Source organism: Chlamydotis macqueenii, chromosome 1 (assembly GCF_036417535.1).
Source record: "Chlamydotis macqueenii isolate bChlMac1 chromosome 1, bChlMac1.mat, whole genome shotgun sequence".
NCBI classification, from domain to species: domain Eukaryota; kingdom Metazoa; phylum Chordata; class Aves; order Otidiformes; family Otididae; genus Chlamydotis; species Chlamydotis macqueenii.
Genome location: NC_141556.1, coordinates 16,728,518 through 16,756,425, shown reverse-complemented (window position 1 = coordinate 16,756,425; position 27,908 = coordinate 16,728,518). Strand labels below are relative to the sequence as shown.

General features: G+C 36.2%; 1 protein-coding gene across 1 annotated transcript in view; it reads right to left on the bottom strand.

Annotated features, from left to right (window-relative positions):
- Positions 1-27,908, bottom strand: part of CPNE8 (copine 8) — a 110,034-nt gene that overhangs the window by 37,691 nt on the left and 44,435 nt on the right. Inside the window, exons 6-11 of the mRNA XM_086739963.1 lie at positions 27,790-27,866; positions 19,707-19,770; positions 15,060-15,163; positions 13,086-13,190; positions 7,126-7,167; positions 1,167-1,242 (exon numbers count right to left, since the gene is read on the bottom strand). Of these exons, the coding sequence (XP_086596089.1) occupies positions 1,167-1,242; positions 7,126-7,167; positions 13,086-13,190; positions 15,060-15,163; positions 19,707-19,770; positions 27,790-27,866 (468 nt within the window). The remainder of the gene's footprint in view (positions 1-1,166; positions 1,243-7,125; positions 7,168-13,085; positions 13,191-15,059; positions 15,164-19,706; positions 19,771-27,789; positions 27,867-27,908) is intronic.

Below are 27,908 nucleotides of genomic sequence, written 5' to 3'. Positions count from 1 at the left end.
TCTCAGTACGTGAGGCTGTAAAAGACCTACAGAGCAAAGCCTACAGATTCAGCACTTCACCTTAGAGAAAACGAAAGCATCTGGCACAATCCATACACCTTGTCTATGAGCATGTGTGAGATTGAGGACGCTAAAAAGCTGTAACACAAATGGCTGGGCATATGTATACGTATGGTAAAATGCAATAACATGTATTTTCACAGGGCAATATTCAGGTGCCTGGAATATATGCATTATTTTCATGTGGAAATTACTACTCTTGAGCCCTTGCAGGGGAGTACACTGCTCTAATTAAGTGGATCACTTGTTCCCAAACACCACCACCACATCAGTATCACAAGACAGTTGTGATGTTTTGTGCAAATGCATCAAGAGCGCCTATCATCAGAAAGGTGAATTAGATGCTTAGGTACCGTTGTGCACCTAAGCACTAGGCTACTGCTGGGTGAAAAAGGCATGGTAAAAGGAAACACAGGGCAATCATGCAGCTAAACTTAGTTGCCTACTACCTATATCACCTAAATTAGGGGTAATACTTCCTGACTTTTACACCCCCTGCCCCCTTCCCCTACCCAGGTGGAACTTAAAACATTCCACGTTGTTTTACCATGGGAAAGAAATAAATTCATTTCCAGGAATTCTGGAAGACAACTCCAAGTATATGATGCAATACAGTGCAGACACTTTACACAGACCTAGACAAGCCAGTATGGGTACACAGCATAGTGCAGGCAGACTTCCTACCTCTGGTCCTAAAAGGAGGATAACCATGTTATATCAGCACCAGAACTGATCATTAGACTAAGACAGTGTAGGCAGAACTTAGAGATCAGATGCAGCATAACTCTAACTTACCTGTACTGCTTCTAGCTGGGGAGCACATTAACACTACATGAAGTTACAGTACTGCACACTGTTACCTACTGAATATAAAGCTGAAGTGATCCAAGTAATGCATAAAAATAACGGGGACTCAAAACTGAATATGAAATTTCTTGTATCTATAAAAACATAAGCTGAGTTTAATACTGCCAAATGTAATGTATTTCCTTAGGAAAAGTCTGTAAGTTGAAATCTCTTCTTAGTGACAAAATAAATTTTAAATATTTTCCTCCTATTGCACCTCTCCTTTTTTAACACATTTTGAGTATTGTGAGTATACTTACCTCATATACATTGAATTGAGATTGCCCTCTCGACAGCTCTCTGTAACTTGTTGTGAATTCTCCGATGAAATCATGGCTGTATTAAAAAAAAAAAAAAGTTTTAAAATTAAATGCACAGCATCTAGTAATGTAAACATGTATTACATCTACTTACGAAAAAGAGAAGCACAGACAAAATTAACTGACACCCAAGAAAGGAGCAATGGCAAAAGTTGCAATTTGCTTAAAAATATTTTTCCCTCTGTTGTGTGCTAATAAAAGTATTAGCTTAAATCTTTCCGACAGCTTCTGCTTAACTTAGCTGCACAATGAGGACTAGGTCGTAAATCAATAATCTGACCCCAGTGTAAGCTTACAGAATCTGAAAAACCAGAATGGGCTATCAAAGACTATCACCATTTTCTCACTGGATGACCACTGGCACCACAGACTATGAACCGTGTGCAAGACTATGCGAAAGAAAGGGAGGTACTAGGAGTGAAAGGACTAACTTAAATCAGAAAAGACCAGCCCTACCAATCTGTGTAATGTAACACTGAATGGTACTTCTAAGGGGAAGACCCAAAGCTTATTTCAGCTGCTGTGTCTTCCCGTCTGAGTGGAGAAAAGCTCCACTGAAGCTACTCAGCTTATGATGTTAGACACCATTGGAAAGCAGATCTTAACATAACACTAAAGCAGAGGTTATCAAGCTTCTCCTTTAAAAATTCTATTCCTGCTCCAAGAATACATCTGACACTCCTGTGCTCTGTCACACACGTTTTGAAAACTGCTTTATCAACTCTTAACCAGGGCACGGCAGGCTGCCAAGGAGCCACTGAGAGCAGGGTGGACAGAGGGAGGGTAGGGGGTAGGGATGAAGCATTGCAGAGAAAGGCAGCTGGGGTCAGGAAGCTGGGGTACAGAAACCACGGGGCTGCCAGAAGTGATTGAGCTGCAGGTTTGTATTTCAGACAGGTACCTGGAATGGAAGCAATCGCAGGGGTGAGTGCCTAACAGCTGGCTATGCAACTCCCAGCAGTCACAACAGCTGTTCCCACTCTCCATTCTTCCCAGTTGAACTTTTCTCACTGCTGCTCCAATTCCCATTCCCCCCTGCCCCTGTCCCCCTCTGTTTTCACAGTTGTTCCCTAACAAGGCGTTGTATCTCCTCTACACTCTTCCTCCACATCTGATGAGCTTTTTTACCTTCTCTCCAATGTTAAACTAGAATAGAAAGTTGAAGTTTTATGACTTTTCACTTGTAAAATTTGTTTTTAAGAAATACAGCACACTTCTAATTAAGCTATAAATATTAAAACCAAATTTAAATAAATCTGAATGTTGCAAGAAGAGGAAAAATTGAAACAATCCATAATGACACTAAATTTCTTCCTTGATTTATTCATAATGAAAATGAAATGAAAAAAATCAAACCCCAAATATAAATCTCACTTTCTGAAACCAGCATGAATTCCCAAAATATGTAAAACAAACAATTAAAAGGTCCAGTCATCATACTAATGCACATGAAATAAACAAAGCATCCTGTGAGAAGGCTTGAGAAATACTACACGGTGAAGATATTCCTGATTACTCTGATTCAGAAGGGATGATCTCTCATTAAACACTCCACTTCCAGTTTGGAGATCAGGAAATTGCTTTTGAGACAGACTAATAAGACTTCTCTTAAGAAACACATTTCGGAGGTATCATCTCCTTTGATTAAACACTCTCCAAATTGCAATGACTATTTAACCAGGGAAACAGAGGAAGCCATCCATACAGGCTATGGAACCTGAGTTCTACATGGGCTGTAGCACATAAGGTGTCTTTAACCTCAGGTAACCATAGCACTGGAGAAAAAGGCACCTTGGTTAAAGATTAATCTTTCCCTTTCATAACAGTTCTTACCTTAAATTTTCAAGTCAGCTTGTATATTTCAAAGGCAGAAATTCGAACAACTGCTCAATGACTACCTACAAACTTGCTGCAGCAAACAGAAGAAATATAAGCAATTCCAGACAGGGCTGTCCCTGGGGGAAAAAAGAATCTGTACTGCTCAAAAGTAATTGTTTCCTTAATTCTAAGAGACATCAAAAAGCCTCATTTCCTTTTGGCAATGTATACAGACTGGTAAGAACTGAGCTAGAAAGATTCAATTCCTCTGACTAATCACGTTAAAAAGGCATGGGCATATATAACCAGTCTCAGAGTTCTCTGCACTTAAAAGATCATCAACCTGGATTTAACACTCAGTACTCAGATGGATGTATGCCCCTCCACTCTGCTGACTCTGGAAGTTGCGTGCCTATCGGACAACATTTGCCTTTGCCAGAAGTGTAACTCGTTAAGAAAACCAAGGCACCGATCTCTCCCAATATTCAGGATCACACTTCACTAAATGGATCTCCTTATTAGTCTCTGGATTGAGAATCCAACTAACTTCTTTTCTTTGCCTTCCTAACAGAAAATAGTCCTAGACTCAAAGACTTCTGTCCACGAGTGGCCTATCAGAACCCTGAATTAGAGATTCCTAGAACATAAAATAACCACTTGAACGATATCTCCCTAGATCTGCCTCTTTTGTTAATACACTCTGAAGTGCTGAAAATCACTTTCAGAATTATATTAACTTTGATTTTTTAAAAAAAAATAATCTAACAGAAAAAAAAAACAATGGAGAAAAAGACTGTCATCACCAGAAATATGTCAATGAGTAAGGGGAAAAGTGCCATAATCTAAAAATCAACTATCTAGCTAGAGGAGGATGAAGATGGAGGACAAGAAATAAGGTGAGACAGCCTAGAATCTGAGATTTACAATCTCTCCTGCAGTGTTAGATTCTCAGATTAATGTTTTGGTGGCCCTAGGTTAGCAAGGTAATATTTACAGTTTTAAAATTCAAGAAAAAAATCCTATTACTTCTGCATAACTGATCACAAATGTCAGGGCTTTTTCACCCTGTATGCTAAGTAACAATTTTAACAATTTCTCTGAAATTAGTGCAAAAGCCTTCAGAGAGAAATAAAAACATCAGACTACTTCTGATGTGAACTTGCCTATCATCTTTCTTCTTCCTTTGGTAAGACCTGTCTGCAAGTACTTCATTGATAAGGACACTCAACAAAAAGAAAGGCACTTCGTTTCACACAAGTGGGCTTGTTCAAAAACAACTTTTGTGCCTTCTTATAGGACCGAATATTCTGGGGTTTGTCACAGCTCTTAGAAGCAATAAAAAGCATCAGTTAGAATACGTGGTTCACATTTTGACAATTTTTGTGCAAAACCTGGTTTGAGACAAAGAAATGTTTAATAATTAATAGTGTTAATGTTACAAAGGTCCTGTGTTACCTTTAAGTCAAGAAGTTTTAAGTGATGTTTGAAAAGAAATGAGAATTAAGAATATACAATTACTCTTAACAATATAGTTAATGAAAATGACAGTAAGAAGCTCAACCCAAAGCACCCTGGCACCGTCTTCCCAAAGCACAGATAACACCGAATGGGGAAAGAGAAAAAAACCTCCAAGTCAAGACTCAAGAAGTTAGAATCAAGTCCAATCAAGATTCAGAAATCAAGTATATGCACAGTAATTCTGCTTTACTGATTGCAGAATAACCTGCCATATTCAGTATAACTTGCTTTTCTATCTAGCAGGCTCTCTGATGATCTTTTAAAGGTTGTTCCTGCCCAGACCACACACCTCTGGAGCAAGTGGATCCAGCCTAGAGAGGCCATCAGCTAGTGTAACAACTGCTTATAAACAAAGAGTCCATAAAAAATGGAAATTAATGTAAACTGAGTAACAGCAGTATAGACTAATTCTTGAATTAAATTCACTTCAGACACATTTAGCAATGTCAAAGTTAAATCAGGCACTTAGTTTCTCGATACGATCACTACTAAGTCACAGCCACCACTAAATGGCAATTCATTCCGGTTAGGATGCAATCAGACCATTTTCCCCTGTAAGAGACTGAAGTAGCTTAAATGATTAGTTCAGTCTAGTTGTCTGATTTTTACATTGTCTGAAGTCACATGAGATAAGGCAGCACTCATCTTTCTGAGGAATTTAACGTGTAAGATGTTGGTGTTCTGCCTGCTTCTAAATTCAATAAAGGTAGAAAGCAAGAGGAAAAAAAAAAAAATCACACAATTAGAATAAAAAGGAATACATGTAAATAGCATCCTTCACTGTTTGGTTTTTAGTTATTAATTTTATAGGCATTCAGAGTGGGATGTGAGCAAAAGCAGATAATCTTTCAAACTGTTTGGGAGAGTGTAGAGTCTAATGATTGCCTGAATTCCATGGTATATTGAAGATTTCACTCAGAATTGCAGCTACACAATACTATTTGTCAGATTTCTTCCTTTTCTCAAATTTTAGACTAAACGGGACAGCACATGGGGTTTGATACCTTAATAAAACATAATCTTTATTTTTTGTTAACTTGCCAATGTAATTTAATTTTTCAGTGCTAGATTACTTTCAAAAAATATTGTAGTTTATGCACAAAAGTGTAAATATATCACATTTTCAACAATTTGGAAAATTTAAGTGAGGAGCAGAGGATGTTAATAGAAATTCATTGTTATAGTGATCCAGTGATTTTTTGCTAATATAGCTCTGTTAATTTAAATCCTTGTATTTTTAATTGCCAGAATATGTTATTTTGTCATTCCAGGGAATATCTAATCAAGAAGGATGACTTTACACTAGCAGGTATTTATAGAGGGTAAACTTGTGATAAGAATGCTTAAAAATCAACAGGCTTCATGATGGAACCAAAAAGACAAAAGTATAAGCTGAGAAAGCTGAAACTGGTTTTGGTCCTTGTCAGCAAGAAAATGAATAGCAGCACTGGATAAATTTGCCTGTTATAATTACAAGATCTATTGGGCTACAGACAGACAATATCATTAGCTATAATATAAGAAGCAAATTGCGTTAGCAATAATAAAGACATTACTGCATAATAAATAATGTACTTTTAAAAATCTAAATATAAGCACATATCCATATATTTAAAATACAAATTAAGATTAAGAGGAAATACTTAGGATACACCAACTTAAAGATAAATAGAAATCAGCATATTCTTGTATTACATACAAGTTCTAGTACAATGCTTTATGAGTAGAGTTTCTAACAGAAGTATTAAGATACAAGCTCAAACATTTCTTTTATAAGAACAAGAGGTATGAATCCAGTCTGAGAAAAAATAATTCTAATCTTTTTTGTCAAAAATAAAGGCAATTTGAAAGGCGAATTTCTTCAGAAAAAAAAAAAAACAAAATAAAACAACAAACCAAACATACATTCAGTACGGACAGAAAGCTTGAATAATAACAGATTGCCCCTCTTGAATTTAGCAACAGAAATTCCACGTATATTCCACTATCCTCTTTTTAGCAATGGACTTATTTAAAACGCAGGTCTCTCAACTCTAGAGTTTACATCAATGTTTTGATGAAGACAGGCATGGAAATGAACATTCAAACCCAATTTGAAATTATGATAATTAACAGGTAGTTTCTACATTGCAATTTCTAGGCAACCATGAAGGCAATTGCAGGCTCAGGCATTTTATCACACTTGAAAAGCAACAGTTTACAAAGCAGTGTTTTCAGTAAAAGAAAGTAATTATAAAATGGATTATCCTTCTCTTCATACATGTACATTAACTGACAACATAATGAGATTCACAAAGCTGATTTTACAGATCACAAAGCATTCCATCTTGCTTGTTCCATATATGAATATACACATATCATGTCTGAAATGCATTTACCACAACTGCAAAAAGACCAGAACTGCAGCACAGCAAAACTTTTTTTTCCCGTACCTGTACCTCTAAATATTGACAAATACCATTCTCTACACCTGTTCTGGCCACTATATATTCATACATTTAAAAATATGTGTATAAATACGCATGGATAACTCCAAAGTTTAACAATAGAATTAATATCTTACCTTCCATCTCTATCCCAATCATAGACTTCTACTTTAATTGTCCTAAAAGAATAAATACACAACCTCATCAAAATATATATTAAAAGGTACTAGGATTGCCTGTAGTACTTGTATTTTAACAGCATATGGGTGCATCAGTTGTGCCAAATCCAGAAGGCAGAATTTTCCAATAATTTCTCGTGGGGCACAAAAACCAGCAAGGTTATCCAATATATCTTCAAAAATTAATAGTAAAATACAGTGGAAGCTAAGGAAACAATTAAACACACTGGAAATTTAACTGAGATATTTTTACTTGCTGATGCTCTGAATTTTCAGTGGTTTTCAGTGGGGGGGGTGGGGGGGAACATGACAGAGGCAGACACTGGGTACCAGTTTTTCCCAAACTGACAGATTGCCCTGGACACTGTGAAAATACTGACCCTCCTCTTATTGACTCAGGAGCTGGCAGGCAAGTTGGATAATAAAATGTTGAAGTCTGCTATACAGTTTTTCAATACAAGAACTAATTAGAATTTATTTCATTTAAATCAGAATTAAAAACCAAACTAGTAGATTATTATACACACAAAATAATACATGGATCTAAAATATTTTTTCACAGAATAAAACAATAACTAACAGGTAAATTTTCAGAGAATCACCTCATGAAAAATGTTAAGTACATAATGGTTTTCATAGCGTTTCTTTAGCATCCCTCTGACGAATCTGCAACTGGCTACTGTATGAATCAACATACTGAGAGAAGACACCAAAACAGTTTAACAAAAAGTATGATCCAATAAGCAAGCTCATGTACCTCCTATGCACTATCTCACATTTATGAGACTATACCTCTCCTACAAAGAAGGTCTCAGAGAGTCGGGGCTGTTCAGCCTGGAGAAGGCTCCGGAGAGATCTTATTGTGGCCTTTCAATATTTAAAGGGGGCTTATATGAAAAATAGAGACAAACTTGTTAGTAGGGTCTGTAGTGACAGGACAAAGGGAAATTGTTTTAAACTGAAGGAGGGTAGATTTAGACTGGACATGAGGAAGACATTTTTTACAATGAAGGTGATCAGACACTGGAACAGGTTGCCCAGAGAAGCTGTGGATGTCTCATCCCTGGAAACATTCAAGGCCAGGTTGGATGGGGCTCCGAGCAACCTGATCTGGTTGGAGATGTCCCTGGTCCTTGCAGGGGGGTTGGACTAGATGATCTTCTTTAAAGATCCCTTTCAATCCAAACTATTCTATAACTCCATACACATGTAAAAGTTGCAATGGAAGATGAATGTGGAGACAAACTGTTTCCTTGTGAGTAAAAGTGAACCTCTGAGAACAGCTCTAACTATTCTTGCTTCAGGGATGACTGGGAAACAGAAAAAAATGCAGAAAACAAAACTTTACCATGTAAAGGATCAATCTTATTTTATATGTTTACTTGGAGAGTGGATTTTTTAAAATGCAAATAGTATAGAGCTTATTATCCTCAATGTTATTAATGAAACAGGAAACATATCAGGATGGAGATGGTATATAGTTTTATTTATCTCCTTGTACTACAGAAAGAGGTTACCTACAAATAAATTCAATTATCAGTAATAATGAATCCTATCCAGCCTAAAATGAACTGAAGATGTGACAGAGAAATAACACCTCAAGACTTCCTATATTTTAAGCAACCATGTGCTTACTTTTATTCTTCATAAGTGTTTCACGTGAAGTGAAGTCACGAGGTCTGTGGTATTAATAGAGGAGACAGGAATCAAAGTAATTACTTTATAATTTGCTTCCACAGAAGCTGCTCCCCATTATTCCTGTGAGATACAGTTGAATACATGTTGAATAATTTTCTTTACTAGGAAGGAGCTCTTTGGGGATAAGGATGATCAACAGCTGATATTATGTACACCAACAAATTCATGCCTGGATGTTTTTCACCTCTTTTACGATATTCCAAAACAAGCAAAGAAGGAGTTGCTTTGTCTGGATATTTCTCTTTTTCAACTCAAATTTAATAGCTCTGACCAAACCATCTGTTATATTTTATCCCTCCTGTGGAATTTTAGTTGGGGGTTAAGTTACCTTAAAATGAAAACTGATTGAAGTGAAAGTTGTTCTGTGGAACGAAAACAAAATCAACTCTAAACCTACTTTATTCCACCAAGTACTTGACCCTTGAAATAAAATCATACTTAATTTAGTAAGAAAGGCAATAGCACAAAGTTTTTTCCCTAGAGAACCATTACCATTTACTTCCAGGTTTCAAAATCTGTTACCATTAAGACAGATATGACATGCTAGTAAGTTAAGATTTACATACTGTTTAGTGGGACTTCAGTTTTGAATTGTCTTACAAATCTGTGTTTAAATAGCCAAATAATCTGAGAGAAAACTTGAATTATAAAGATAAATTATTCAGAAGGATCTTCAAACATCTAACTTCAGTAAAAGCAATTCTTCCTTGAGTAAAGCTCCTCTCTCCTGAAATTTATTTCATATTAAGAGGATTGATCACAGATCTTGAGTTTTACCTATTTTGCATAGCATGCAAGATATTAAAAGGCCTTTCAAATCTTCACATGCTGATATTTTAGCCTCTGGACATTGCTATTTTATGTTCAGGAACACAGGTTAGAGGATGGGTTCTCTATTTTAATTAAAATTTATTTTTTTTTTTTAAATTGAGGTTAGAGAATTTGAGGTTCAGCATATCTCTGTCTTAAAACTTTCATATAGAAAATAACTAAGTGCTGAGACCTCATATTAAGAGGAAAAAAAAAGAACAAAAATATTAGAGATACTAACTGCTACTGTAGTACTGAAATCTCATCCTTGTAATGGCTGAATACATACTGTATGATTACATAGTTTGAGAAAAATTAAGCTAATCCTGGCCTTTTCACAATTAGAAATTGGACAGAGCTCGATCAGAAGCATACACTAACTGAAGATTTACTCTCCCCAAAACTAGAATGAATGTTTACTGTGTTCTATTCTTACTAATCATAGTACAGTTTGGATTGGAAGGGACCTCTAAAGGTCATCTAGTCAAACCCCCCGGGCAAGGAACAGGAACATCTCCAACCAGATCAGGTTGCTCAGAGCCCCGGCCAACCTGGCCTTGAATGTTTCCAGGGATGGGGCATCCGCCACCTCTCTGGGCAACCTGTTCCAGTGTTCTACCACCCTTATTGTAAAATTTTTTTTCCTGATGTCCAGTCCGAATCTGCTTCCTTCTTTTTAAAACCATTACCCCTTGTCCTTATCACAACAGGCCCTAATGACATTATTCCCACCTTTCACATCTATCACAGAACCCAGAGTACCAAAGTTTGATTTGTGAAACTATCACTATTGGAAAGAGACTTTTGGGGTTTGTGTTTTTATGCATTACTATGTTGAGCTTAGGAATCTAATCCTTACCTTTAGAATGAAAAGTTTTCAAATAAAAAAACTCCAAACTTTGTATGCTTTTTTTGGACTATCAGCAGATACTAATTTGAATTAATCTGATAGCTAATGCGTATTTCTTGATTTGAAACATGATTGTTGTAGGCAGGATTATGAAGTTCTAGGGAGCCTGTTATTCATAAGGCATTCACCAAGCCCATTATGTCAAGAGCATTCCAAGTAGAATCAACACGAGAAAACAGTAGTTACACAATTATTTGAGGCATGCTATTGTACTTTTAAATTCTCTTTTGGAATGCTGGAGTTATTTCAATATGCATCTACCACAGTATCTTTTTTAATTATTATGAAAAATCTTCTTTCTTTAATGTGATAAATAGTGCAGAGTCCAGAGACTAGCTTCAAGTGCACTATTTTGCGCATGCATTATGCACATGAACCCATATACAAGTTAAAAATTCTATTTGATTAGGATGTACTGATTATGAAATTGATGTATTTTTATTGCATCTAACAAAAGAGTAACCAACATGACAACTGTATCAAGTATTTCACACAGAGGGTGTTAGTAATGTAGGAGAACTCTTTTTGCTTCAGTTTGAAGGAACATGACATTAAGTACTGGAAGAGTATCACAGATGAAAAAAAAAAAAGCAACTAAGATCCAACAGGAAAGACTAGAAATGGCCATTCATTCCCCCTCCAAATGATTAAAAAAAATACCCCTTTTCTACAGGGAAATAAGAAAAAAAAAAAAAAAAAAAGAAGAATCACAAGTCAATTAGCTTTTGACTTTCTAATAAGCAGTTTATAAAGACAGAGCTTTAAGTTTATTACTGTGAAAGCATTTTGCTTAGCTTAGTGAATATAAGCACTTCTTACTCTTCCGCTTCTTCATATTGACCACTGAGATTCAGTCAGTTGATTCAAGAGTCGGTTTGTTTATCCCCTGGCATTAGCTAGTAAATTACAAGTTCAAGGAATGCCTCCCTGGAAGACTAGGTTTTCATGGTAACTGATTAAAATAATTTTAGCGTACACATTGCACTGAATAATTAGCTTGATAAAATAATGGAATAGAGTCATGACATGGCAAAATCACGTACTACAGTAACATAAAATGTACATGAATGGATGACCATCAAATACATAGAAGCTGAAAATAAAAATTGAGGTAGAAAAGAAAAGTAACTACTTAAACTCCAAATTACAGATTGTTTCAAAGACACACTCACAGGAAAATTACCAATTTGAGCAAAGTATTACTTAATTTCTCTACACGCAGCAATATGTTTCAACAAAGGATTTCGCTTCCTTTGATGGAAACATTAGTTCACGGTTAGAAGAATGCAATATCAAACCTCTTTTCATTTTAATCAATAAGATAAAACATCTTAACTTATGTAAGGTTGTAAGATATGATCATACCAATCTCAACTTAATAAAATAAAACAGATGTGTAGGGGTCACAAGGCATTCAAACCAGATTTTTGACCTTTTGCCTTTGAAATAGCCAGACAGCTACATTTTGCATCCCTTGTATTTTTCACACAATCTATGTAAAGCTGAATTGAACCTTAGCACATCTATACATCTTCTACATTCACCTTATGTGTTATGCATATTTTTAATCTAGTCTTCATATATTTCCTTCACGATTTTAAACTAAATATTACACTACACACTGCTAGAAGTATTATGTCTAATTAGTAAGTCTTACTTCCTCAAAGTCTTACTAAAATAATTGCAGTACTTCAGATTTCAGGTAGCAGAGATAGATAAACTACCAGATATTTAACTGGGTACTTAATAACAACACCTATATCGAAATGTATTTCGAAAAGAGGAATGGTGGCAACAGAAGTAGTCATCAATAGGGAGTTAAACTTTTTTTTTGTGCTATTGTTAGAAGTTAACATGTCCATTTTTTAAGGAATCTAAAAACAGCGATCATTCCTCAACTTAACTAATTTGCTTGTTACTATTGGTAAAAATTGGTTAAAAACATGGTATTCTTACCATGCTTTTCAAAGATGGATCCTTTTGCACAAGATCACTGAAAACTTCAAATCTGAACAAGATGATTACCTTCTGTGTTTCTCATCTACTTACCTATATTTTTAAAGGTTTTCATTTATCAGCATCCTCTGACATTACAATGTCACTCAAGGAAGACAGATCATAATTGTTTTTCATTGAAACATTATTAAAAAAATATTTGTGCATGCACACTAGTAACAGTGGTCATTCTTCAAATTAGTGTTTTCTTTCTAACTGTTTCTTAATCATACCATAGGGAGTAAAGAATTTTTTTCTAGAAACCACCACTAACATTTCCCTACAGATCTAGCATATTGCTTTATGTTTCTAAATTCTTTAATGTGACAATAAATTCTTTAATATGATGAATGGTTTTGAACACATATTATCCTTTTAAAATGCTGATTAAATAATCTAAATAACACCAGGAACTGAATTGCATAGAAAAAAATTACATACAAAAGAATAGCTGTCTTAGGGGGGGGAAATCAGGTATGTTAAGAAAGCTTAGCTTATAGCTTACCGGTCGTAGTCTCCATTACACAGTGCTCTGACAGAAATCTTGAATGCCTGCCACACCGGATTTAATGTATTTTTTACAACTTCTGTTTTGTGGCAGATTGTAAAACTGTAATTTAAAAAAAAAAAAAAAAGAGAGAGAGAGAGAGACATATTTTGTATTTATTTACTTTTTCTTTTGTTTCATCAAACACAGATTCAAAAGAGCTGTAATCCACATTCACTCATACAATGTCCATATAAAATTTAAGATAAGAAAAAAAGAAATGCAGTGAAATTAGAGAGAAGGAAAGGATGACGAGGACAGACCTGCTTGAGAGAGATTAAAGACTAGCATGCTAAACAACTCTAAACCCAAAATGTTTTTACCCAAAACCTCATCAAGAATTACACCCGTTCTCTGCGTTATTTCAGGCAAGAGTAGTCTCCATCCCAGTTGTTTAAAGCAGCCTTTTACAGCCAAGAATCAGTCACAGATCCAGAATGAATGCAGTCTGGTAAGGATTTGACTCTTGCTTAGCAATTAAGAAATTGAGCCAAGGCAGTCACGGCTTTCTGATGCTTGTTCCCCATTTTATATCTACGATTTTTTTAACCAAGGCTGTCTCAGGTAAAACATATAAGCCTCTGTGAGATCCCATGATCATCATCTCTCACATGAAATAACTGTTTTAATTAACTGTTTTAATGCATTTTGGTTTCTCTAAATGATGCAAAATGAAAATACTTCTTTTGAATTCTCATCTTGGAGAATGAAATGTTCAAAAGAACATAGGAGGCAAGGTCACTGGTGAAATCCCTACTGAAATTCTACATACAAATGTAACTAAAGTTGTCTTTTGAGGAAGTATCTTCCCTGCATTCCAAAGGCCTATGTTTTTATTCTGGCTATGATTCAGAAGGCATGCCTGAAGCTAAGAGACAGAAAATAGATCATCCTTCTGCCCATGGGTGCAGAAGTACTGCCTCAACCTTCTGTTGGATTCAGGAGACCAATAAAGTGGTCTTATGAGTGGCTCATCACTCACCTCTTGGAAGGAAGTGGAGAAGCATGGCACTCAAGGCCAAGAGAAACTGCATAAACTGCATTTCTCAGTAATGCCCAGAGAAATTCTGCCAATGACCTTAATGCCACTCACAAAGGAGCCATAACTCCTCCAGGCTTGCAATTTAAAATATTCAGCATTTATTCATTAAGCTGTTCCTATAATCTGCCTCCAAGAGGAAAAGAGTAGGGAATAGACACACATACACTCATACATAGGTGTATGTTAGGAACTGTTCCATTTAAGCTACTGAAACAAGTAATATCTTGTATGTCCAGCACTAGCTTTGATATGATGTTATATGTGAGGACTATCAGTTTCCAAAACTTAACCTGCCAGTAGACCCTCATGTAAGCAGTACATTGACCAGAAGTTAGCACATCAAGTCTTAGCAGTGGAACAGGAGAGACTAACCTACTTTAACAAATTAAAGCATGAAAGTAACAAACAGCCACTTGGAAAAAGAAAATTAAAAAAAAAAAAATCTATTTAAGGCATTTTTGAATTAACTCTGATTTTGAACTCTGTCAAAAAGAGAAAAGATATTTCCAAATTTGCAGTATAAAATGTTTTTACCTAAAACAATTTCTAAGCATTAGCATATTCTGCAGCTACAATTTTCTTTGAGAGCTCTATTTAAAGGCATAGTATATCTTAGCAAAAGTAATTCTATTTAACTATTTTTATTACAATTAATTTTCATAGTGCTCTATATTTATCACACATCCAACTCTTAAAACGCTGAGCTGCAATATTCGATCTATGTGTTACAATAGTTTTATTCCTATACTGCGTAACATGATATGCTTAAATCCAAACATTATAAGAGAAACACAGCTTAATCTGACAAATACAAAAAAATGAAAACTATATTACCATCTACAAATAAGTTGCCTAGTATTTAGCAGCAGAAATACTTAACAGGCATCTACCTGCCATCTTCATTGCTTCGATGAAATACAAGAAAAGGATCAGATTTCCCAAAGAAGTCCTTCTTGTCTAGTTTGTTTGCACAAAATTGCATTAAAACTGAATCCTGAAATGGGTAATACAGAAAAATTACATACAATATGCAGTTTATTATAGTAAAATTAAAAAATAATAATCATTGACTAATAACCATACCAATGGAAAACAAAATAAATGAGGGCATCTGCCTTCTAGACATCCTCTACACATTTGCATTCCTGCAATGCCCTTATAGTGAATTTTGAACTGCTGGAATGAATAATTCCTTCATAGGAGGGTGCAGAGGAGTGGTAAATTTCTATGCTAAATGCCTCAGGATTTTCCCAGTATTTTCTGACATCCAAAGCTGCATTCTGAGGGAAGCAGATGCACAGCAAAGAAAACATACTAGAGTTAATTTTGAAAACTCCAGTGAGACACAACTAAGCCTTGTTCCTTCAGTGACTTAAACCTGCAGTTGTCTGCTCCTGCTGTCTGTAAAGCAAATGGCTCAGCAGCTTGCTATCAAGAGTCTATGAGCTTCCAGAAGATACCAAATACACCTATTCGCATGACAAATAAGGAGAAAGGTTTCTTTGCTGTGGTCAGGCAAACTAATAGTCACACATGGTCACCTCTTTGGGCAGTCAAGAATGTGAGAAGGATTATAAACATAAAGATAAACCCACAGATTCACCAACTAACTGGGACAGAGCCTGCTGGAAGACTGCGTTCCATAAACAGGTCTATAGGTGTAACAGCAGGGAGAAGACAATGAGGAAAAATGTAGGCTCACCAATGAAGGGGGCATGAGACCAGGTGAGACAAATGTCCAACAGACAAATGACATGGAAAAGTTTGTTTGTCACAGTCTTCTATGCCTTGGTCTTTACTGGTAAGATCTACCTTCAAGAATCTTGGCCACCTGAGATCCAGACCTGAGAAAGTCTGGAACAAGGATGACTTGCCCTTGGTAGAGGAGGACCAGGTAAGGGAACATTTAAACAGACTAGGTATACAGAAGTCCATGGAACTTGACAGGATGCACCTGTGAGCGCTGATGGAGTTGGTCAATGTCACTGTGAAGCCACTTTTGATTATCTTTGGAAAGTCATGATGTTCAAGAGAAGTTCCTGAGGACTGACAGAAATCAAATGTCATTCCTGTTTTCAAGAAAGGGCAAGGAAGAGGATCCAGGCCAGTCTTTCCTCAATCCCTGAGAAGACGATAAAGCAAATAATCCTGGAAAACATTTCCAAACACATGAAAGACAAGAAGGTGGCTGAGAGTCATCAGCATGGATTCACAAGTGAGAAATTTATGCCTGATCAACCTGACACCTGACATCATAAGATGAGTGGCTCAATGGATGAGTGAAGACTAGTGGATGTTGTTTACCTTGACGTTAGCATGGCCTTAGACACTATCTCCCATAATATCCTTGTTTACTAACTGATAAATTACAGACTGGATAACTGGACAGTAAGGTAGACTGAAAAACGGCTCAACAGTTGGGCTTCGAAGGGTCATGACTGCTGGCACAAAGTCCAGCTGGAAACCAGTCACTAGTCGTATACTCTGGGTGTCAAAAATGGGGCCAATAATAGTTAACATCTTCATTAATGACCCAGATGATGGGACAGAGTAGACCCTCAGCAATTTTGCAAACGATACAAAATTAGAAGTAGTGGCTTATACACCAGATGGCTGTGCTGCCATTCAGAGGCACCTGTACAGGCTAGACAAACAAACCAACATGAACCTCATGGAGTTCAACAGAGGGAAATGTCAAGTACTGGACGTGGAGGGGAATAACCCCATGCACCAGTAGGCTGCAGGACAAACAGCTAGAAAGTAACTTTGCAGAAAAGGACTGAGGGGGTCTTGGTGGACACCAAGTTGACCAATATGCCCTTGGCAGCAAAGGCGGCCAATAGCCTCCTGGGCTGCGTTAGAAAGAGCGCTGCCAAAAAGTTGAAGGAAGTGACTCAGCACCAGTGAGGCCACTCCTGCAGTACTGTGCTCAATCCTGGGCTCCCCAGTACAACACAGACATGGACATACTGGAGCAATTCCAGTAAGAGTCACTAAAACAATTAAGGAATTGGACCATCTCTCCTATGAGGAGAGGCTGAGAGAGCTGGAATTATTATTAGCGTGGAGAATAGAAGGCTCAGGGGGATTTTATTAATTTGTATAAATACCTGATGGAAGGGAGTAAACATCATAGCTTAGTGGTGTCCAGTGGAAGAACAAGTGGCAATAGGTATAAGTTAAAATATAGGAAATTCTGTTTAAATACAAGAAAAAACCTTTTTACCATGAGTATGGCAAAACACTGAAACAGAGAGACTGTAGGGTCTCCTTGAACATACTCAAAGCCTGATTGCACACAGCACCGAGTAACCTGCTCTAAGAGCAGGAGAGTTGGACTAGACTATCTCCCAGGGTCTCTTCTAACCTCAGCAATTCAGTGATTCTAAAAATCTTTCCCATTCAGAGTATGAGCTATAAAAGTCTGGTAAAAAAAAAAAATCTCAGAAGAACAGATAAGAATTCATCCAAATACTGAATAATCTTAGGTAGAAAAACATCACAGAGAAATATTACAGTGTGTGACCACTGGTGAGACAGCGCAAGAGACTGTGTGAGAGAGTGCACACATGAAAGAGCACGACAAAGAATGCAAAAGAGTGCAAGAGAGTGAGTTCCAAATTCTTTGCAAGTACCCTTCAGTGATTTTGAACTAGTCATTACATATGTAAAATTTGAGTAGGGTGAATCTGGAAGAACATGAAGGCCTTGGAAGGCATCTAGTATTTGTCTTCATTAAAAAGGAAAGAAAAAAAAATCCTGTTTTGATTATGGATTTAATGACATATTTGTGACTTTTGAATAGTTTGTTAAAATTGGGATACAAAGGTCTTAGAGGATAAACCCAGAATATCGGGGAAAAAATACCTTCAGTCTCTTTTAAGGTTACCAATAAATGCTTGGGGTGATGTCCCATGTCTCTTAAGAATGGTAGGAGCTTAACTTCTTAAGAAATGTAGAAGCACAACTTCTGCAGGAAAGCAATTAAATGTACCTATTTTGTCATCCAATAAAGGTGTGAGCACTTTGATCGTGTACTGCATACAAAAGTTTGAGTCGATGGAAAAGACAGAGGAAAGAGGTATTTTCCATGACCATTCTTATTCATCCGTACTAGTAACACGGGCATTTCCTACTGCTAAGTGGGAGCTAAAGGAAGCTGAGTTGGTGCACCCTGTTAAGGTAACTGTGCAGAACTGGCAGGCTGCCTGGAAAAGGCAAACAAGATCTGAGTCCGAATGCTATTCAAATATAGCACTTCTGCAACAAAATAACACAAACTTGACTAAGCTGGAAATAAGGCACAAAATTAAGGATTTCTTTTTACTTTATATATCTAATGAAATTAAGAAAATAAGGCCTAAACATATTAGCTATTGGATATATTTGTAAAAAGAGAAACATGACTATTCCACAAACTGAAAAGAAAATAACCACTTATGATGCAATATAAAAGTTAGAAGTTATAGAACAGATGAAGCATTACTCCCTCAAAAACACCAAATGACAAAAATTAAGCCCCAGAAACAAATCTCTTCAAGCCTAGAGGTATTTTTTGTAGGTTTATATATCTCATCTTGTACTCTCGAGATCCCCTGCACATTCTCATGAGATGTCTGATACTATTGCTTTCTTCATTTAAGATTTGCTATCTTGTTATTGCAAATTCTTCAGAGATACACCCTGCAGTCCCATCCAATATATACCACGCTTTGATAAACTGCCCCCCTCCTCAGATTCCAACCGGTCTTAATCACCCAACATCTATAATCCTTCCTTATTCCTCCTTCCCCACGATTTATGGATTGCTGCTCATTCAGTGCTGGGAAGCAACTGAGCTGGCCTGGCTGCCAGGTGCTTTCTGAGCAGTAAGCCTCCTCCTCAGTGCAATCCACTTCTCCATGAACCCTAGAAGGTGGAGGAGCGGTGACACTCTTGGGGAAGGTCATGACCACACCATATCTCTCCTAACGAGTCAAATTCCCTACTGCCTCCTCATCCCCCGATATTCTTCTGTTTTCTATTAAATAAGTAGGCATCTGCCATTAATAGGCCAAGGAAATATTCACTTTCTTTCAAGAACACTGTTTAAAATCTTCTTTTATGGCGATTCTTTGAAATATCCTGCTACTTTTTTCCAATAAAAATTAATTTGCCATTAAGATTAAAAATCCCAATTTTTACTTTGATGTTAATGTAACATCAATATTCCATAATGGAAACATAATTTCATGATTGAAACAAATGGATCTTTGTTAAAAATCAGACAATAAGAGATTAAAATGTGATTAATTGGGGAAACAAAGACCAGATTTAAAACTAATCTAAGAATCAAAAACTGTACGCTTCATATTGTTTTCTGCTTCTTTCTGCTTCTGCTGTCTAAAACTAAGATTAACTGACAGGAAAAAAGTCTCCTAACTTCTCACATATATCACAAAATGCAAATTCATACATTATACCTTTGACAATCTGTTGCAGTATAAATCACAAAATCATTTTCATTTTAATTTTCAAAAAGCAATGAACACACTTACTCGGCAACAGCCCAGTTCCTCCGCTGTCACTATGACTGTTCCACATTTCTTTCCAGGAATTCCTCTGCCAGAAAACACAACTACATCATTCGAGTTCTTTAATATCATTTATGAAAGTTACAACTGACACAGATAAGCATAAGGTAAGCTTTCAAGGCACAAAACTGATGGCATGCTATACAGTGTCCCTTTTCTGTCACTTGTCCTGTGTAAAAAAGTTGGTTTATCCTAAAAGAATTGGTAAATGAATTCCATATTTATTCTAACTAGCAACAACCAAATCAATTTCAATTTTAAAGGAAATAGCACACGAAGTTTAAGGGGGATGAAATGACAAAATCAGAAATTCTATTTTCCAGCCTCACACTGACATTTTATTTAGATATTTGTGAAAAGCATCCTTTCGGAAATTTTCCTTTTAAAAATACCTAAAATATACTTAAAACTATACATCAGCCTTATTTTACAGTATTTATTCTGAAATCTTTACGAAGGCACATAATAATCTCACCATCATATCAGATACATTAGTTGCAAAATAAATTACAAATAACCCAGAGAGCAACTAAAAACACACTGCTGCCACATGAGAAAGCACAAACCAGATCATAAGCAAAAAGAATAACAGAGGAACAGAAAAGCCACACATAATCTGACAGTATACACTGGCAGCAGCCTTTTTGGGGTGGGAAGTAAAAACATTTAGATGTAACTTTTTGCGTGATGCTGTATTCTGAGAAGTTCTGCAATATCGTACTGTCTCTTAGCATTTCCATTAGCACACACCTTGGCAATTACTTCCAATTTTTTTTTCAAAACTAATGCTATTGCTTATATTAATTTTATTTCTAGTTCTTTATTTCTTTATTTCTTTCTTGAAAATAATTATTTGAATAAAATTACTTTCCAAGAAGACATTAAGGTAAAATTATATTTCAAATTGATCGTCTTTTTTAGGTTTTTCTAAGAGAACTAGAGGGCACTCCTGTTCTTCTTTTACGACAAAACATTAAAGTACTTATTTACCGATGTTCTTACTTTACTTATTAGTCTCCTTAATCCTTCTGAAATTTTTTACAGTGCTTTGCAACTTTAAGTAAGTTTAGCAGGACTGTGGTATAATAAAGAACTAGTGGGAAAATAGTTCTTAAAAGTAGATATAGGTTCAGAAATTATAAATAAAGGAGCAAATACTGATCCAAATTTATGCAAGCTCACTGAAACTCTGTGTTCAGAAACTGATGTTTAAGTCTATAAGGAATATATTAAGGAATGCTACTCCTATACTGCTGCAGTCACTTCCCAGTAATCAGATAGATGCCTGACTGCTCTCCTGGACCTCCTCAGTGCTGCACAGGAAGTCTGAATTTTACAAGAAAAACAGTGGATGTGGAAACTACTAAAGTTTTTGTTGTGAAATTTTAAATGACCATTTAAACACATGGAAAACTTATGGCAGTCTTCAATTTATTGCAGCATGACTTATAAAGCACAATACTTTAAGACCAAACAGGAGACTTTTCTTCAAATAACAGAAAAAAAAAAGAATCTGATCATTCCAAATGTTACACAGCATGGTTCATAGTTTTATCAGCATCCTCAAATCATCTGGTTTTAAAGTTGTCACCCTTCAACAGCTCACAACTGAGAATTACCCATTTTAGCCTCTGTAGCAATAGGATATTGAAATTAAAATCTCAGATTTTCAAAAGATGAAAAAGTTTTTTTTTTTTTTTTTTTTGAACAGTACTTCTTGAAGCTTAAAAAACTTTTGAAATTTCATAGTAAGAGCAGTAGTAGAAATTACTTAATTATCAGGGTGATATTGACCTTACAAGTGTTCTACACTGATTGCTTCTTTTCAGGTTGTTTAAAATGCCTTGCTGGCACAAGGTGTTATGGAACCGGGTTCACCTGAGGCCTCTGATACTAAAAGCTACAAATGAGAGATCTTGTCTTTAGAACAAAGATGCCCATGGGAAGATGCCGAAAAATGGCAAAATAATTGAACAGTATTTCAGGGAGCAAATAATTTGACTGTTAGAGGAACTGAACAGAAACCCATCATCAAATTAAAGGTCCTCAACAATACCTGCATGTCTCTAGACAGGATATAGGCTTGAGGAGTATTGTCTCCTTAGAACAAACAATTCCACGATTGAGACACCACATTTGTAGCACCCAGAGAAGTTTGGAAGGACACTCTGAAAACCACTTGGGCTTTAATAAGGACTGAAAAGACGACCTTTCCAGAGCTGGTGAAAAAGTCTGAGAAAGATGACAATTTATCTGGGAATTCAAAGCTGAGAGGTTAAACACAGCCTCCAATTTTGGAAGCTGAAACTGCAATGAGGCAGAGGATGGAACATCTTTGAGATCATTAAAAAAATTCAGTCTTATCCCCGAATTTACAGAACCTATCCCTCTGGCCGTCACAACCACAGATAAGAGGATAGGACAAATATACAGGAAGTCTCAATTCCAAGGTTCATATGTTTTTCTATCAATTATGTTCACAGCAAGATGACCAGAGAAAGAACTTCCGAAATAGGCCAGCTGGCTCCAGTACAGCCTCATTAGCAGGCAATGGCACTCAGCTGTGAATAACTAGCATAGAATGCTCATTAAGCTTTGCAATGGCTCTGCCTCCTCATTAAAGGGAATCCCTGCAGGAATGCTCTTAGATCCTGCAAGAAGCATTGCTCAGAGTTATAAACATGGCTAGTATCTTCTCTCTAGGAAGACAGAACATGCAAATATTTAACTCTGAATAATGTCTGGGAAGGTGACGCTCTCTTGAGAGAAAAATAAAGCTGTGTAATTTCTGGAAGTAGATACATCTGTGCTTCATCCTTTCATGCTAATACAACTGGGGCACGCAAGGCCAGTCTGAGTAAATCTTACACATCAAGCTTGTCTTGAGGTGTTTAATGAATCTAGTAACTCAATAGGTAAAGAGTAAATATTACTGTTAAAGTGTCAGATTCTCCATTTTACCTGCTTTGTATGACTAGATTTATTTTCCAGGAGAAATTATCCAGAGAAAATGTTCACCTCTGTACCTGGCCAGTCTGTGAAATAAAGTGCAACACTAAACCATGTTGTTGGACAAAAAAGCTCATAGGCACGGTGATAACAAGCTAGTGCACTAGTGCTTCTGTGACAGACTGCGTCAAATTCAAAGCCATTAACTGTGTCAGAAACAGAGAGGGAGGTTCAGGAGAAATCCTCATACCTGCCAAGACCAAATACTATTAGATTCATGTCTCAGAGGCATGATCTGCTGGTGCTTCTAAGACCAATGAAACTGCAAGTCATGCCTGTCATGAAGGCGAAAAAGAAAAATGTGTGTGTATATCTTCACTTTTGCATTCACCATGAAGGTTAGTAGCAAGGTATGTTTCAGCCTGCTTGATAGACCACTGCAATGGTGACCATCTAGGCTTGAGATGTTTTACCCTCATTTTGATGAAGGACAAGAATATCCTTCCATGGTAGACTTTCTAAGGGAACTTTCCCTGGTGATATACAATCTATCTGACTTGGAGTTGGCCAGCTCATGGCAGCCGTGGAGTCTTGAATCTCATAAGGCTTTTGTAAACGTCCAAAGTAGATAGATCTGAAGTTTAAGCTTCAAGTCTCTCTCATTTTCATTTTGAAAGAATATCAGAGCTTGCTTGACTGTCCATCAGAGAACGGAATGCAAGCTTCTCAGGCTGCTTAAGTACAAAACGTGCTACTTCAGTGGGGTAGCTGATTGGGACTAAAACAGCACTGAGCATTCTCTTCTTTGTAAATCCATCAGCACAGAAAAGAAAAGGCAAAATGTTAATGAACTTCAGAAATACTGTGAAGAGAAAAAGCTCTCGGATCTCAAGTGACATTATAAAGAACATTGAAGTTATGTAAATGTGGATTTGACTTTTGTAAAGAGAACAGTAAATTCAAAGCAGTAAATATCCTTAGGAACGGAAGACTTGCAATAGCACCAACTGAATTATTGTTCTTTGAATATTAAGAGACATTAAACACATGTCTATAAGCAAACAATCCTGAAATGCAATGCAGTGGTTTAATCGATAAAATAAGACAACAGATGTCTCATAGACACCAAGGTATTCAGACTTTAGAGAGTCCAGACTGAACAATCAACCAGGCACAGTTGTCTAGCCACAGCACTGTCAAAAACACCAATGACAAAATAAAACCTGAACACTAAGAAGAGCTGATAAAAAGTCATAAACACTTTCTCATTAACAATAACAAATATCTACCCACACCACACATACAAAAAAAAAGGAGGTATATTTAAAAATCTTTCACAAGGGTAACTAATTTGGGTCCATTTAGTAACTGCCACACAACAGAGTATCCCCTCAGCAGCCAGACCTGAACAATGCTTATTTACCCAAGAGTGTGTATTACACAGGCCCACACAACTGTGAGATAATTTTAAGACCTGTTTTCCATAGAATCTTCACTGATATATTTTCCTTTCTCATTTCAAACTCATTTCTCTAATTTCAAACTTTAAACTTCATCTGTCACACACTTCAGGCTTCACTTATCCTGTACCAAGTGATGACAAACTGCTCAATGGATGAGTTTTAATCAACATGTTTAAAATAAATTTCAGGAATTTTCTCAGGGGGAAAAAAAAAAAAGTGTAGCATGCTGAATAATTTACCACTTTGAAGACAGAACTATAAAGACCTTCAAGAAGTCAGCAAGATTTATCTTACTAAATATGGGTGTCTTCAAAGTCAGCACCTTTCTCTGACCAAGTCACCACAGGCTTCCAGTAGAGTCAACTGACAACTAGTCAGAACAGTAAATTTGCTGTGGCAGTTAGCATAAGTTAGGCCTAAATAGTGAACAGTTAGTGAACTTTTGTTTTAGTAGAAGTAAACAAAATAGGGCCAACCTCTTGCCTGATCGACAGGATAGTGTTTGTGTGCTCAAGCAGAGAGTCAAACTATGCAGCCAACCTGCTCACCATCAAGAACTAAAAACACATCCAGAAGAAGTAGAGTGTGCATTCCCATCCCAAGGTGCTGAGGGTTCTCCTGGGACAGCCCTGGTAGGAGTTGGGCAGGGGCTGTTTCTCTGTTTGGATTATTGGAGTTGCCCCACTGGCCTTGTACCTCTGTGCTCCTTTGTGGGTGTAGAGATGGGACTTTGATGGCCTGATGGCTCTCCTGGGATGGATCTGGAAGTAGCCAGGCCTCCCCCACCTGCCGTTGTGCCTGTTCTTCTTTGTTTGCAGACAAGCTTTTTAATCATGTAACCTAAAATACCTCTTCTATTATACCACTTAGTATACTTGTCCAAAAGGCTCTTTTCTGGACAGTTTTAACAAAAGTTTAATATCCAGGATGGGATTAAGATGAGAATCACAAACCACTGTTGTCTAATAACCACAATATTTGCTGAAGTCAACCATTTTGTATGATTGTATTAGAAATCTGACAATCTAATCAGCTGATTCTTCATTGTTTGTTTGCGCAGGGTTTTGCAGGAGCTAAATTACAATTAGCAGTTTCCCACTGTTCCACAGTAGCCAGGCTGTTTTGGGGGATTTTTTTGTCTGGTTTGGTTTTCAGGGTTTTTTAACCTTTTTTTTTTTAGTGTTATGTTTTATACACTGTTTTTTTTTTATTGCAGACAACTTGTGATTAGCTATTGAAACTGAAGGACATCTTAAAAGTTAAGGTTCTTCTGCAAACCTTTGGACAACAGAAAGTGGCACAGTTTTAAAGTACCTTTTTCTGGGTAGTTCAAGTTATTTCAGAAAGTAATACAGTGAGGTAGTATTATTTCTAACATATATTATGTTAATTCGAGCATAAGTGTGTTTTTAAGTTTAAATAGTGTGTTCATAAAAATTTTCTCAAATTATGCTGCAGATACCGAAACCTTCCTCAGTTGCAGAGTTGAAGAACTTATTTCCCTTAAAATTAAGTAGTTCCCAGTGTGCATAGTCCATGAGCACAGAGAAGGGAAACAATAAGGAACATGTAGTGACATTAATAGCACTGTTTATAATAGGACAATTAGGCCCTTGTTTTAAAAATAAATAGCGTAAAAAGTACTGCTGTAGTTCTCGGGGAGGAAGGGCGAGGAGGGCAGGGAATTGTCATAAAGGGACTTGTCATAAAGACTAAGTCTGTAAATACCGTGATCAGGTCACTGAACTATATTTGGAAACCCTCAAAATTCAGCAAAAATGCATTTATTAATGACATAAATTCTGAATATTAAAGAGAGTGTAAATCATATTGTCAAAGCATGTTGCATCAGTAATGATGCCAGCACTCAGGGAAGTCAGCAAGAGAACTAACAGCTTACATTTGTTACAGATCAATTTGAATCATCTGCAGTTGGCTGTAAATGAGGGAAACCAAATCAAAGGCTTGTTTTGATAAAACACTAAGTGAAAACGTTTTGCAAAGACTTTTCAAGTTTTTTGATGTTACTCAATTTTTCAGCATGAACTGTATGATAAATGAGTTTTGCTAAATAGCTGAAATAGCCTTTTTACAAAAACCAAACGATTGGAAATAAGACATTTACAGACAGAATTTAGCAAAGGCTAATGGACTGGAAGGGCACAACTACAGGAATGCCTCCCCAAAAAGCAGTGCTGGCCAACCTCTGACATTTATGATTCAAAAGGATTTGTTTAAGGTATGCATAAGTCTCAGAAATCCAAGTAGATTCAATACCATGAAAATATTTTCTAAACTTGAAATATAATTAAAGAAAGTTTACCATAGTTTTAGTAATGGAAATATTTCTTTTACATTATTTTAAAGTTTTTACAATTTCATAAGGACTCTTAGATTACATTAAAGGAAAACTATGTAAATTTTCTTTCTGTTTATCAATTTAAACAGTCTGTTCTTAACTGTTATTTCATCCAGAAAGAGTTCTAGAGACAACCTGAAATTATTTTTGGCAAGAAAATAGGAAACTTGAGATTCATTTCCAAGCTTACACTCGTGTTCAAATTGTAAAAATCTAAGAATCTAGCTGGATTCAAGTACTGAGAAAATGTTTTGGCAAGACAGCTCAACACTTCAAAGTTATTGAAAAAGAAAGTGATAGCTATCATATGTGAGTCTCCTTGAAGCTGGCCACTGTTTTCACCAAGATGAAAAGTTTAGGGCCACCACTGCAGAACATCACCATACTATTTGCTACAAACTAGAGAAACGCTTTTTTAAAATTACTTTATCAATTACATTAGGTTCTTTACATAAACAAGAAAAAAGTCTCTACAAAATCTAGGGAAAAAATATTACCATTGGTGTATTTTGGACACTGATAACAAAATACTGACTTCTGAGATTTCTCACAGCACTTCAAAGCTACCACTTAACCAAATGTTTAAGTTCACAGTTGACAGGTACAGGATACAAGATACATACATGAAAATATAAGTCGTGTATAAACCATATAAAACACTAAAGATAGATATAAAAGGGTCAACTGAGTAACAGAAATGGCTAAATACATCTAATATATACACAGAAGAAAATGTATAGCCAGGAACATATTTCTCTATTTTACATCAGATTAATAATGCACCATTAATATAACTCAATTAGGAGTTTTCTTATATTTCCAATTATACTAAAATAATATCTAAGTATATGCCTCATTGTTTGGGAATTGTATTATTGGGATCAACAGAAATACAAGTAGGAATGTTTGGATTTGAAACAATGAGACTTTTCTTCCCTGATGCTTGAACAAAAGGCAATAAAGATTTATTATGTGGTAATTTGTGAACTAGAAAGAAAAATACTTGTAAGATTAGTACACTCAAACTATTTATCATGCAAGATGTAATGAAGTGGTCAAAAATTTTGGATTAGTCTATTCCTTTGCTAATTGTCCAAATTAGAACTGAAGTTATCATAGTCTATAAAGAAAGACTTCTATTGTACCAAACAATTTATTCTTAGAAGCCATGTATGTCAATTATGTATGTCAAAATATCCCACAGCAAAAAAAACCCACAGCTCTCACCTCATGAAGCAGTATGTATTCATCCAACATTCAAGAATGCCATACTTACACAATTGATTTTTCCAATCTGCTTCCCTGTGATCCAACTATTTCTCCCAGTGTACAAAACATTTGTCCCAAAAAATCCTGAAAAACAGTAACATAAAACCTCAGAATTCATGGTTCACA